Genomic DNA, 12,493 nt, shown 5'->3' with positions numbered 1-12,493 from the left:
GTGTACTTGGACCTGAGAAGGTTGGATGTGGCCTTGCCTCTGGCAGTGTGGATTTGGGCAGGCAGCCTGGGTCAGGTAGGGACAGAAGTTACTCACAGAGAACATTGAGGTAGAATGGGTCACTGCGATGGGCACTCACTGGGTTCTGGGTTTCACACTCATAGGGTCCAGTGTCATTCCTTGTGATGTTGAATAAAGTGAGAGTCCTGTTGTCCGAGGATAGCTTCAGCCAGGTGCTGTCCGGGAGGTTCTGATTGTTGATCGACCACCGGTAGGTGGTGTTCTGAGTCTCAGGTTCACATGTTAACACTACAGGGTCCCTGTGCTCCACGGGGTTGGAGTTGTTGCATGCGATGTTGGGTTTGGTTAACTCCGCTGCACAGATAACAGAGAGAATAACCTGTGTGGTACCTTTGATTCCTCCAAAGTCATCTTCAATCAGAGTTGGCATCTCTCACCTCTCAGCCAACCCAGGTCCTTAAAAGAATAAGGCAGGTATCTCAAGGCAAATGCATGAGGATCTGAGCACTCAGAGAGTGTCAGGCTGCCTGTTTTACATCTGGGAGAAAGCAGAGACATTCCCAAGTCAAATATGCATCAGGATTGGTCATGGGAAGACACAGGACAGGGAGTCAGAGACCACTCAGTGCTTCTTCTAGTTCTTCACTGACCAACTAACTGTCTCACTAACCTTGGGGTCCTCACCCTGAAAGTGTGGGTGCTGAGGCCCTTTCTATTGCAGAGACCTACATTGCCCAGCCTAGATGTGTTTTCCCTGAGGCCTTGCTTTCCAAGATTATCCTAGAGATGGATAATGATGGGAATTTCTACAGTTCTTAAGCCCAGAGAAGACTGAGGAGCATAGCCTGGAACTGGGTATTTGAGCAGAAATACTATATAAGGAGAGCAGGAACAAACCCAGAGTTCAATTCAGTACTCAGGTTGCAGGGCCATGAATTGGGGCAGGCTGCCCAGGTGTTCCATGGTGACTGGCATGAGACAGTGACTTCATAAAGGGTAGAGCAGATTTAAGACTAGAAATGATCCAGAAAAGAATGAGGAGTTCAGGCAGGAGCTGGCTGGCTTGGGCAACAGAGCTATGTACTCTGCCCTTGGTCTTTAAAGTCTCTTCTCCCATGGCAGAGGGCAGTGAAATACATGTTCCTCTTTCCTGAAATGCAAGTGGATGTTTTGAAATGCAGAAGGGGTGACCAGTGGAAGGCGGGGCGGGGGGGTGGGGGGGGTGGCGCTGGAGAATCTAGCTCTCATGGACCATTTGTAAACACAGTTTTCAGACAGAAATCTGAGAAGTTAATTGGTTTCTATATTGAAAATGAGTATTAATGCCCCAAAGATCTAAAACCAGTTTGTGGAGGAATGTCTCTCTAGAAAGCACTAAATGTCATAGGGCAAGCTCTGCAGTCCAACCAGCATCACATTATGATCAAAGGAGGATGCTAAAGTGGGTTTGAAATCACTGTCTCCCTGGGTAGAGAGAGACACTGTTAAAAGGACAGAATTAATCAGGGTGCAAGTCTTAATATAAAGGGAAGAATGCTACCAAATTACTTAAAAGGATATGTGGTAAATTTAAGATAGAGGTCCCCATCAACAGTTTCTATGGACTATCAGGCTAAATTGGAAGAAAGTCCAACATTTGCATGTAGTTTTATTTCAACTTCAGGAAACACAAGTTTGATCGAATTCATCCAAATTGGGAAGAATCTACGTGAAACCACAGTGGGTGGTGGATCTCAGCATCTACCCACCCTGTGGTAAAGGCGTCATCATGAAGACCTATGTGTGCGAAATAGTAAACCAGTCAGACAGTGCAGGGTCTGGCAACCCCACCTTGGGAAGGTCTCAGGAACTACTGGATGATGGGAGCCTCACCAGGATGAGGATGTGAGTCAGGAGTCAAAGAGGTGAAATGAGCCTGTGAGCTTTTGGGGTCTGCAGACCTGTCCTTCTGCCTTTGAGTCTCTGGTTGAGTCACGTAGAGAGTAGATTGAAGAGTCACACATCCCTGTCATGTAGCATGTTCCACATATTGGCATCATGAAGGGAAAGAGCCTTGGATGGGGTCACAGCAGAAGCTTGTTCTCTTGGTGACCTGGGGAAATTAGCTAGTGCTGGAGTCTCAAGGGGCTGCTGCTCCCACTGATTTCTGTGTCCTTTAGTATTTCCCGGGAAGGTGGGCCTGATGACAGGTGTTAGTGGAAGAATCCATGGAAGGCTTAAGAGTGGAGGAAGCTGTGCAGAGCAGTGGCAGTCCCAGCTGGAATGAAGCGAGAGGAAGATGAGGGACGTGGAAGGAACTACGAGAGCCAGTAACATCTAAGGTTGTGAGCAGTGTGGTCTATAAGTGACTTCAAAGACCCCACAGACCAAGAGCCTGTGGCCGCCTCAGGGGCAGGACCAGAACAGCCCTGAGAACTCTCCCATGCTGAGCAGCCCCACAGTCATCATGATACTCTGCTTTCAGAGAGGCCTTAGGGACTAGTGGTCAGAGGGATGGAACTTGGGTTTCAGCCCCTGGGGAGACAGGGATCAGGTATCACCATAACCTTCAAGGATTCTGCATCCAGGTTCCAGTCTTTGAAGAGATTATTGATCATTCATTCATTCATTCACCATTCATTCCTTGCCTCCTTCATGAAAGAGCAGTTGAGTAGTTGGGACCTGTGCTGACTGCAGGTGTAGAGTGAGGAGTGAGAAAGGAAAGTCCTTTCCTTTATACTCCAGTGAGAGTGACACCAATATATCAGGAAACAAGTCATATCAAGTCCAGCGCAGGCAGAGTAAGGATTGATCACCTGAGGGGGAGGCCTGAACATTCCTGTCACTGACTCTGATTGTTGATGAAGGTAATTTAGTTCTCAAGTAAAAACAGATTGATTTTCTATTTGCTGTCACTCCCCAGACCAGAAAATCTACCTTGAGCTGTGGATCCCTAAGAAGAAAGCATCTGATCCAACGGCTGGTCTTGCGATCTATAGATGCTTAATAAGGCCCCTGGGGTGGTGGAGAGGTCAGGATTCTGGCTGCAGAAAGATCTTGTGACTCTGATCTGCTGTTCATGGTCTGTGACCCTAATTCAATGACCGTATCTCCCTGTGCCTCAGTTTCCCCTAAATAAAAGTGGGTAAATTGTCTCTGGATTACCGTGTCATCTGTGAGTTAACCTTAAAACATCCCCAAATACCTGACCTAAAGCTTACTATGGAGAAGCTGCCAAATAAAGGCAACTCCATATTATTTGCATTCGTCAGAGATAGCTCCCTGGGCCTGATCCCTTGTGGATGAGGAGCTACCAGGAGCATTTTCTATGCTCTGTTCCTCCCTGGGGATACTGACCATTATTTAGAGTCCCCTATGCCTCCAGGGCACATGGCTAATGGCCTGGGGACCTTGTCCATCTGTGCTCTCCAAGCCAAGTCTCAAGTGAAAGACCAGGCTCTGCCTCTGCCCAGATGTGGCTCTTAGGGATGAGCCCTGGCTGGTGACCAGCTCAAAAGCCTCAGGCCTTGGACAGCCAGGAAGTCATTCCTCCCAGTCAACCCTGCCCAGGAGGTCAAAATCTAGCTCTGGTACAGGCTCCCCAGGGTCACTGGAGTCAGAAGCCCTGGGACAGGTGTCTGGGCAGGGGCTTCCCAGGGCTGAGCTTCCCTGTGAGAATTCCAGGGGCCCCCACAGGCCAAGCTTTGGCCAAGCCCTACAGGGTCATGTTCACAGGGAGGGGCCCAGGGGGCTGGACTGACACTGATCTCCCTCTGCTGAGTTATTCCCGTCAGATTAGTCCTTCTCTCTGCAACAATGTCTGTGGAGGCTGGAATCCAGAAAAGGAATTCTGATCTTATGGTGTTTGTCTCCACTGTGTGTCATTTACACTAAAAACTTAAACCTCAACACAGGACATAATGCAGAGGGGGGTGTAGGCACAGTCAGGCCTGTCAGTCCTGTGTGTGGGAAGTAAAATTCATCCCACCTGAAACCCAGAGGTCAGAGAGGAATCACTCACGGTATATGCGGAGCTGTCCCATTCCTACTTCAGTTTGGAAATTTGCCTTGAAGACTTGTAGGGTGTAGTATCCTGTGTCCTCCTGGGTGACATTCTGGAACAGCAAGGATCCATTGGAGTATATTGTCTCTCGACCACTGTATAGAGGCCCTGGGGTAGTTTGTAGTGTGTTTATTACATAGGACACAATTTGTTGATCGGGATCTACTCTGTCCCCTTTGTACCAGCCATAGGCTCCAAGATTCCCAGGCAGATTGTGGACAAGCAAAAGAACATCCTTCCCTTGGACAGCATTGGATGGCACCGATTCAATAGTGAGTTGGGCAGTGGTGGGCAGGATCCAGGTTAAGAGTGAGACTAGGAGGGAAGAGAGAGAAATCAATCAATATTTGGACCTATGTATTGGGAAGGAAAGATGAGGCCCTGGGTCCTGAGCAGGACTCTTCATCTCTTAGACTTGGAGTGTGTGTGTGTGTATGTGTGTGTGCATGTACATGTGTTCGTGTCTCCTACTGGTCAAGGTCAGGAGCATGACCACCATTACTTCAGTCCCTCTGAACTTATTTCCTCTGTTCCCAATACTCCTCCCAGATGTCTGCCTGGCTCACTCCCCAACTGTCCTCAGCCCCCTGCTCACTCTCAGGGCATCCTTGGGAGGTGCCTTCCCTGAGGTGCTCTAAGGACCCTCTGTCTTTCCTTTCAATCTTTCCCTGCTCTGTTTCCTTCATGACACTTGTGAGTCCCTGACATCACATTCTAGATCTCTTTGCTTGTCTGTCTTCCTCCCCATAGAACATGAGCTCTGTGAGGGCAGGGAGTTCTCTGATCTTGTTGTACCCCTGGTGCCTGGAACAGGCTGCAAACACCTGCGGAAGCATGACTGAGTTTTCCCAGGGCTCTCTACATCTGGTGTTTCTTTGCTGATTTCTGAGCTTTGTGAAGAAGGACAATGTTTAGTGCCCCGAGTTATGTTTTTTTTCTGAAGTGTTACTCTGATATAGTTATTGTCTTATTTTTCAAAATGTAACTTGAAAAACATACATCGATTAAGATATTCCTGTCCCTCACCACTTCCAGATCATGAGAATTTCCTGTTCCTCAGTCCCCTCCCCCCATCTTCCCCTGCTCCTGTGTCGTGTCCCCTCAGGTCCAAGCAGAAGTCCTCTGTCCTCACTCAGAGCCCCATCCTCCCGAGGAGACTGCAGCAGTCTCTGTTCTCCCAACCTCTGGGCCACCCTCAGAGAAACATCCCCTCTCACCTGCCAGCAGAACCCCCTGCCAGGGGACAGGCCCTCTGTGGGCAGGGGCTGAGGGGGGCACCATGGTGTCTGCTGCCTGCTCTGTCCCTCCCTCTGTGAGAAGAGCTTGGGCTCCAGAAAGTCTCATAAGCACTGCTGTCCCGATGAGTAAACTCTGCTGTCCTTCCTCCCTCTGTGCTGACTCTCCTCCTGGGGCAGGAGTGCCTCACTGGGTCACATGCACCAGGGGTGGGATCTCTGCCCAGGGCCCTCCCCTTCTCTCCCTTTATTCCTACCTCCATTGTCTTCTCCTTCCTTTTTCCTTTCTGTCAACATTTTACTTCTCCTAGAACTGCAGACGCCTCTCCCTCTTTAGCTGAGACCCCCATACACACACACACACACACACACACACACACCCTTATTTGGACAATCACAAGCCTGGGGCATTGGTGTCCTGGGCGGTCTCCAGAACTCTGGGTCACGGTGCACAGTCGGTCTCCCCTACAGCTCTTTCACTTTCACATTTGACTTTTCCCTTCAGAGCAGGAGGTCTGGGACTACATCAGGAACTCTTGTCACAGGGACGTCACCCCTGCTCTGTGTCAGAATCACCGATGGAACTGTCTAAAGATTGTGAATGCCTAGGTGACAACTGAGAAATGCTACCTTAGCAGCTGCCCAGGTTTGTGGATAGGCAGCCAGGTTAAGACTCCATTTTGTGAGGGTGGGGCTGCCTCTCCCCTTCACCAGTTCAGAGTCAAGAGATTCTGTTAAAATGAAGGTTCTGACACCACAGATGCAGGGTGGACCCCACAGTCTGCACCTCACAAGCTCTCAGGTGACGCTGATCACATTGGCCTGTGGAGCACACTTTTAATAGCAAGTCTGATGGGGACCTTGTCCCCTGAGAGGATGATGCCTCCTGCTCCCAGCATTGACCTCTGCTGTGTCCTGGCCTTGGATCTGTCCGCACCACACAGAGACCCAGGGGTCTCCAAAGCCAGGGGATTATTTCTGTTTGTGACACAGAAACCCAGCTGGCCACCAGGGTCTTCTCAGTGTCCTCAAATGCTCTGGGAAGTTTGGATTTACTCCCAGCCACAAGGTCACAGAGATGACTCCGGGGGTGAGAAAGGGGCAAGCTGAGTGATGATTGGTGAGGGGACCAGCCCTCTGTCTCTGGGTGTCACCATTCTGGCCTCTGCTTTCAGAGACAGAGACCCAGTACCAGTGTCTCAGAAGCTTCAGTTCCCGGGTGTGACAGGGAAGGTTTCCTGCATGTCCTGGGTAATGTGATGGTTGTGGTGGGATGTCAGGTGGCTGTGAGTTCCCTGGTCCTCTGGGGAAGGTTTCAGGGAGACCCTCCCTCTCCATGTGTGTTGGCTGAGCTCTGGCTCAGAGCCTGTCCATGTGCTCCCTGACCATCCTGGGGGCCTCTGTCCTTTGCCTGGCTACCTTCCCTGTGGTCACCCCACCTTCCTCATGGATGGCACCAGGCAGGGAATGGGGAGCTGCACTGGACCCTCTGACACAGCAGAGTGCTCTGACATCCTTAGAAGGGGCAGGCAGGATAGAGCAGGTACATAGGAGGAACCCAGAAGGATCTGTTGGACCTAAGGATGGAAATCAGCCTCCTTCTCCACTTCCTTAGCCAAAGCCACATTCCTGTGTTAATTTCCTGCTAATTTCCTGTGTGATCTGATATTGTCCCCTGGAGGGCATGAAAAGACCTGCAGCCAATGTTAGGATCTGCACCAGGGCTGCTGATCAGGCTCTAGGAGGTATGAGCTGGCCTTGAGCCCTGACAGAGGTGAGCTCTGATCTCCAGGCTGAGGGACCCTTCAGCCCAGGTTCTGTCACTGAGGGTCCCCAGGCTGCCCAACTCCATCCCAGTGCAGGTCGAGTCCAGGGAGAGGACAGGAATTGTCCAGTGGATACCTAATCCAGTGTTCTGTGCTGCCTGGTGGATGTGCTCCCTCAGGAGGAGCTCTCTGCCCCTGAGGTTCCAAAGAAAATGCCCAGTGAGTGGTCTACTGAGGGCTCAAGACAGCGTGAAGGGTCTCAAGACCTAGGGGGCTGAGATCTCAGCAGTGGGGCATTCTATCTGAGTCATCTGTGCTCCTGTCTGTCATCTGCTCCAAGTCTCCCCACAGGGCCCAGGATCTGGAGCAGTTCCACATGGAGAGTCAGCCAGGGGATTCCATAGGTTCCTCTGTTACAGGAGGGGAGGCCCCTGTGGACCCTCAGCCCCTCTGAGATGGAAGCAAACACATCCTGGTTTTCCTGTCCCAACTAGATGGGGAATTCCCCTTGTTCCACCTGACACTTTGGGCTAGTGAGATGTCTTCGTGTGTTGGCAGCCAGGTGTCTCCACAGACCAGGAACCCTGGGGATGGGGAGTCAGCCATGACTTCCTTTGTGATCGGGGTAGGGCTTTGATTTTTCTGGTGGTAACTTTACCTGGGGTGGAGTATCCAGAGTTTGTGTCAGGTCAGGTCTCTGTGAGAAGAGGAGGCACACAGGCTCCTGGCCCAGGCCCTCTGGGGAGAGAAGTCACTCACAAGGTTGAGATGGGGAGGGAGTGTGATTTTCTGGGATGAATGGATATCTGACCCCTGACTGTTAGGAGGTCCCTGTCCTCCCTCCTGACTCTACAAGGAGTACAGTTCCATCTCTGGGATAGCCGTGGGCACTTGTTGGCTTCCTCCCATGCGATATCAGTGTCCTTGTGTCTATAGGGAATGTGCTCTGACCCCCAGGTGTCACATGGGGGTGACAGGCTTCTGTTGTGCGGTTCCCCTCATCCATTTAACAGTGTTTATTAAGCATCTCTTACTAGGTGCAGACAGGGATGGCTAGATATCTGACTTGGCTTGTTTCTCATCCTCACAGACATTGTGGCTGGAGTGGAGGCTTCTGTTCAGAGTCCCTGCCTGGGCACAAGGAAGGGACCCTATGTTCTCATCTCTCATCAGGGATTAATCATGGTGGCCCAGGCATTGTTTCCACCTCTTGGTCTCACTGCAGGTTCCTTGTCAAACCTCAGTCTCCCATCTTGGCACTGCCTTGGACTCAGCATCAGCTCCCTGGAACAGCGGTCTGGATATACTAGGTGCTGAGCCCACCAAACCCTCCTCCTCATGTGACACTCCCTGCATCAGAGAGGAGGGCCAGGTGATGGGATCAGAGTGGTGCCTGGGCAAGTGCCTTCAAGCCTTGGGAATGCCAACTGCACAGACTGGCAGGTCAGTGCTGTGATATCTTGACGGGTGGTCACAGGGTCCAGGCATGCACAGGAGCTGCCCTGAGATCTCAGGAGGGGGTCATTGCTTTCCAGTAGGAATTCAGCTTCCAGAACTTCCCAATGTCTGTGGATGCCAGGGGCAAAGAGCATAGGGCTATGGTGATATTTGAGATGGAGCCGTGAAGAAAGATTGGAACTCTCTGGCCTTGGGTCCCACACCCACCCATCAGCACTCTAGGGACTTGGGGACATCAGAGCACAGGGACAGCCCGGGCCACCCTTGCTGTCTTAAAGATCAGAGGACCTTGAGTCTGGACTCTCCTGCTGCTGGTCACAGGTGGTAGGATCTGGGAGAGGTCCCAGGAACCACCTCTACTTTTTTATTTCAGATTTAAAGGGAAAGGGGAAGTCATTTTTTGCCAGGTCAGTAATTGTAGGTAGGCTATTGACAGAAGGGCACTCTTACATCATTGTGAACATGAACATAATGCACTGGAATTCCCTTTTATGGAAAAAGAAATAACTATTTTAGTTTTATCAGCAACTGTGATGTACGTTTTATTCTCTAGCTCATTGTTAATGTAACTTTTATAGTTTAGCTTTTAAGGAAATGGTGAAAGCCACAAGAATCCATTTTTTCAGCACAGGAATGTGGATTGTACGTGGACTCTCCTATAATTTTAAACTTCCATGAATTTCTATAGGTCTTCTGTGAACACTAATGCGATTTCTCCTTGTCCATTTCTGCTGGTTATCCCTGTGGAGAGAGTCACATTTCCCCCTAAGAGTTGGAAAGCATCTGATACCAAAAAATAGTGTCCAAATCCTTCTGGGTAGTGATGATGGCACTCAAATGGAGGTCTGTTCTAAGTGGGTACGGGCAAGTGTTTTTGAGAACTTTTCCCTCAAAATCACAAGCAGGAGGCACCTGTTGGACCTGTTACAATGTTGGGATGGATGAAGAACAGAACTAGAGATAAATAATTTAAGTATCAAATCCAAGATGGACAATAGACTCTGCCCCGAGTGTGAGACTGGAGGGGTGAGGACACTGAAAAGACCTCCTGCCTCTAATGGGGGAGCATCAAAGGCTCCTGTGATTCAAAGAGGGGTCCTGGGTTGGGAGAGCAGGGCACAGTCAACCCACAGGTGCTAGGAATGAGACCCTGACACTTGCCAGTCTCTGACGAAGTCCATTTTTCGGGTGTAGATTCATGCTTAAGGAATGATGCAAGGTATATGATCCTGAAAATAAAGAGAAACTCCTATGATACAATTTTCTTCGTAATAAGATATTTTTTCCTAATGATAGAATTACTTTGCATTGATTGCTAAGGTGCCTCTTAAGATGATAAGAACATCAGAGTAGACTGTCTAATGATGTTGCATATAGATTTGTCATGTCTTTTTTCATCTCAATGTCTATAGTATTTCCCTCATCTGACTTTGCAGTATAACCCAGTGGTGTCGTTCTGATTTGTGGTTACACCCTTTGAAAAACCACAGTCTTCTAGCTGGTGAGCTACAGACAGCTATAAGTTAATTACCCCTAAATATGCCTCCTTCTGAACCTGAATGCACCATTTCTCCAAGGTCAGCCCTAATCTCTCAGCTCTCCTGGCCCCATTTTGCTCTTCTTCCAGTGGGAACCATCCATTGGAGGGCACTCCTCCTCCGCCTTGAGGCCTTGTGGACCTTTTCCATCACCTGAGACCAATGCAACTGTTCTTACTGCTACAACCCCAGGCCTCAAACGCTCTTTAGATTTACTCTGGGTGAAGCTCCTGGGAGACATCAGGGGCCCCAGAGAGGAACCTCCCCTTGGAGGAGGTATCAGCCTGGACTAGTGATCTGGAACTGATACCAGAGCCTAAGTCATTTTGGAGAGGGGGCTAGCACAGAGGACAGTAAAAGATGGACACTCAGGGCCCAGATGCCCCTGCCCAGGTGTGGACACTGAGGCAAATGTCCATGAGCCTGTGGCCCTGAAGGCCCTGTCACTTAGGCTCTGTGGACATGGGCCTTGCCTGGGCTGCTGTGGATTATTCCAGATTGGGCCTTCCACAGATAGAGATGGGTCATTACTCCTGGAGGTCAGAGTGGTAGATGGTGGGCAGACAGGAGCATGCAAACCCTTGAGCTGCTGCAGCTGAGTTATTTCCTCTGGAGAATCCAGCATTTTACCTGCAAACATTCAAGAACTTTCTAGTTCAGTGCTTCTGGCTGAGGTCCCTCACTTCCATTCTCTGACCCAGTCCTTCCTCAACTCTGTCCATATCACACTTGTGCAGCTCTATGTGACTGCCCACTTTCCCAATACCCCCAGGTCTTCAGATGGTCAGTGCCTCCTGTCTCCATAAGTCTGGAGGCGAAGTCCTGCCTTCCTGATGAGCTGGACCAGGCTCTCAGGCTCTATCATCCTGATTTTCAATCATCTGCCAGGATGTGGCAGCAGCTGAAAAGATGAGAGATGCATAGATATTTGTGAGCCACCCTGTGTGACTGCAAGTGGACCTGTAGGGGAGGAACCCAGGAAATGACTGAACTTCCTACTAATTTAGATGTGGGCAGTGTGTGCCCTGGGGACTTTCTTTATTTTGTAGGACAGGCTTCTGAGTTTGGAATTTTAGGTTTCCCTTAATGTCACTGTCAACCTCAATCCCAACCATTTGGAGCACAGACTTCAAATTCTGCATCCTGGAGCAGGGTTGGTGTTGGGCCGAGGCATTGTCAGCCTGGCCTGGGCACCCTCTGTATGTGCAGTTGCTGCAGAGAAATGTGTTCTCTGTTGGGAATAGTGCACCTTCCTCCTGGTGCCCTCCCTGCTCCCTGCATCACCCCACTCCTCTGAGACATATCCCACCCTCAGCCTCCTTTTAACCCTCACAGCAGTCTCTGAGCTGACTGTCCCAGGGACATCGCATGGGTCCTCACTCTCTTTACTCTGTTTTTGATGCCTGCCTGGTGCAGTCCAGGATCCTGTAGGTTCCCTGAGTGTGCGTGTGTGTGTGTGTGCATGTGTGTGTGTGTGTGTGGTGGGCCCCTGCATACATGTAAAATCTCAAGGTGAGGGAATTTGAGAGTTATTTAACAAGTATTTATTTTAAATGCAAGGATTCATGGTTAGAACTTCTACATCTAATAAACATGGGCTCATGTCATAGATTGGATCACTCTTCTTCATCTTCCTGTCTTCCTCACATTATAATGACACATCCATGCTCTTTTCTTGCTCCTTCCAGCTCCTTCTACTAGTAAGAGAGCATATCTCCACCCTAGCCCCATTTATCTCAGGCTTGGCCATAAGAACACAGAGCCCAGGGATCTCCATTCTCAAAAAGTGATGCGGGGTCGGTGAGCCGAGGAGTCGAAAGAAAGATTTCTTGGACTCTCAAGATCTGGCAGTAGTGCTCTCTTTATTTAGAGAATAGTGTGGAATAGCATGGGGACAGGACCCATGGGCAGTCAGAGCTCCTGCTGCTGCATGTGAACAGGACCCATGGGCACTCAGAGCTCCTGCTGCTGCCCTGAGTTGAGGGTTAGGGCTAATTTTATAAGGCATGGGTACGTGACTTATTTTTACTGGAAAAAGAAAAGATGATGTAAAAAGTCATTAAATGATTTCAGTGCAGATGGGGTCTGGTTATTGTGCGGTCATATAATGTTTAGATACGAATCTGGCCATATAGATCGGCATGTAGGTGAGGATGCTCTGGGCTTCTCTCCCTGGGGCAGCCCTAATTTATACCATAAAAAAATCCACCAGGTCATGTAGTTTGGCATGTAGGCCAGGTCACCTTGGGCTTCTCTAGCTGGGGCAGCCTTAATCCACATCAAAAAGCACCCCAGGTAATTCTCAAAAACACTGAGAATATAAGAAACATTTCCCTAAAGAGTATAATTTGAGATATTCCACCAGTAGGACAAATTATTGCCATATTGGTTATAGGTTATAGGAGAGTTGCAAATTGGATCTCCTTATCCTAA

At 49.6% G+C, this 12,493-nt stretch overlaps 1 protein-coding gene and 1 long non-coding RNA gene across 19 annotated transcripts in view; one reads left to right on the top strand and one right to left on the bottom strand.

Annotated features, from left to right (window-relative positions):
* The window catches only part of LOC106843833 (cell adhesion molecule CEACAM1-like), a 135,498-nt gene that overhangs the window by 11,319 nt on the left and 111,686 nt on the right, over positions 1–12,493 (bottom strand). For 2 of the 4 annotated variants that reach the window (XM_070499129.1, XM_070499128.1), the window contains exon 5: positions 97–375. In XM_070499129.1, the coding sequence (XP_070355230.1) occupies positions 97–375 (279 nt within the window). Of the gene's footprint in view, positions 1–96; positions 376–4,021; positions 4,379–5,280; positions 5,495–12,493 lie in introns of those variants that run through there. The other 2 variants (XM_014861048.3, XR_011498575.1) reach the window with 2 other exon arrangements.
* The window catches only part of LOC123281330 (uncharacterized), a 222,573-nt gene that overhangs the window by 153,395 nt on the left and 56,685 nt on the right, over positions 1–12,493 (top strand). For 7 of the 15 annotated variants that reach the window (XR_011498599.1, XR_011498595.1, XR_011498601.1 and 4 more), the window contains 2 exons: positions 4,249–4,335; positions 8,290–8,507. The exons of 1 other annotated variant lie outside the window; for it this stretch is intronic. This is a non-coding gene — a long non-coding RNA (uncharacterized lncRNA). 7 more of the 15 variants (XR_011498598.1, XR_011498592.1, XR_011498593.1 and 4 more) reach the window with 4 other exon arrangements.

The sequence above is a fragment of the Equus asinus genome, chromosome 26 (assembly GCF_041296235.1).
Source record: "Equus asinus isolate D_3611 breed Donkey chromosome 26, EquAss-T2T_v2, whole genome shotgun sequence".
Lineage (NCBI taxonomy): Eukaryota > Metazoa > Chordata > Mammalia > Perissodactyla > Equidae > Equus > Equus asinus.
This window is presented reverse-complemented; position numbering and strand designations above follow the sequence as displayed.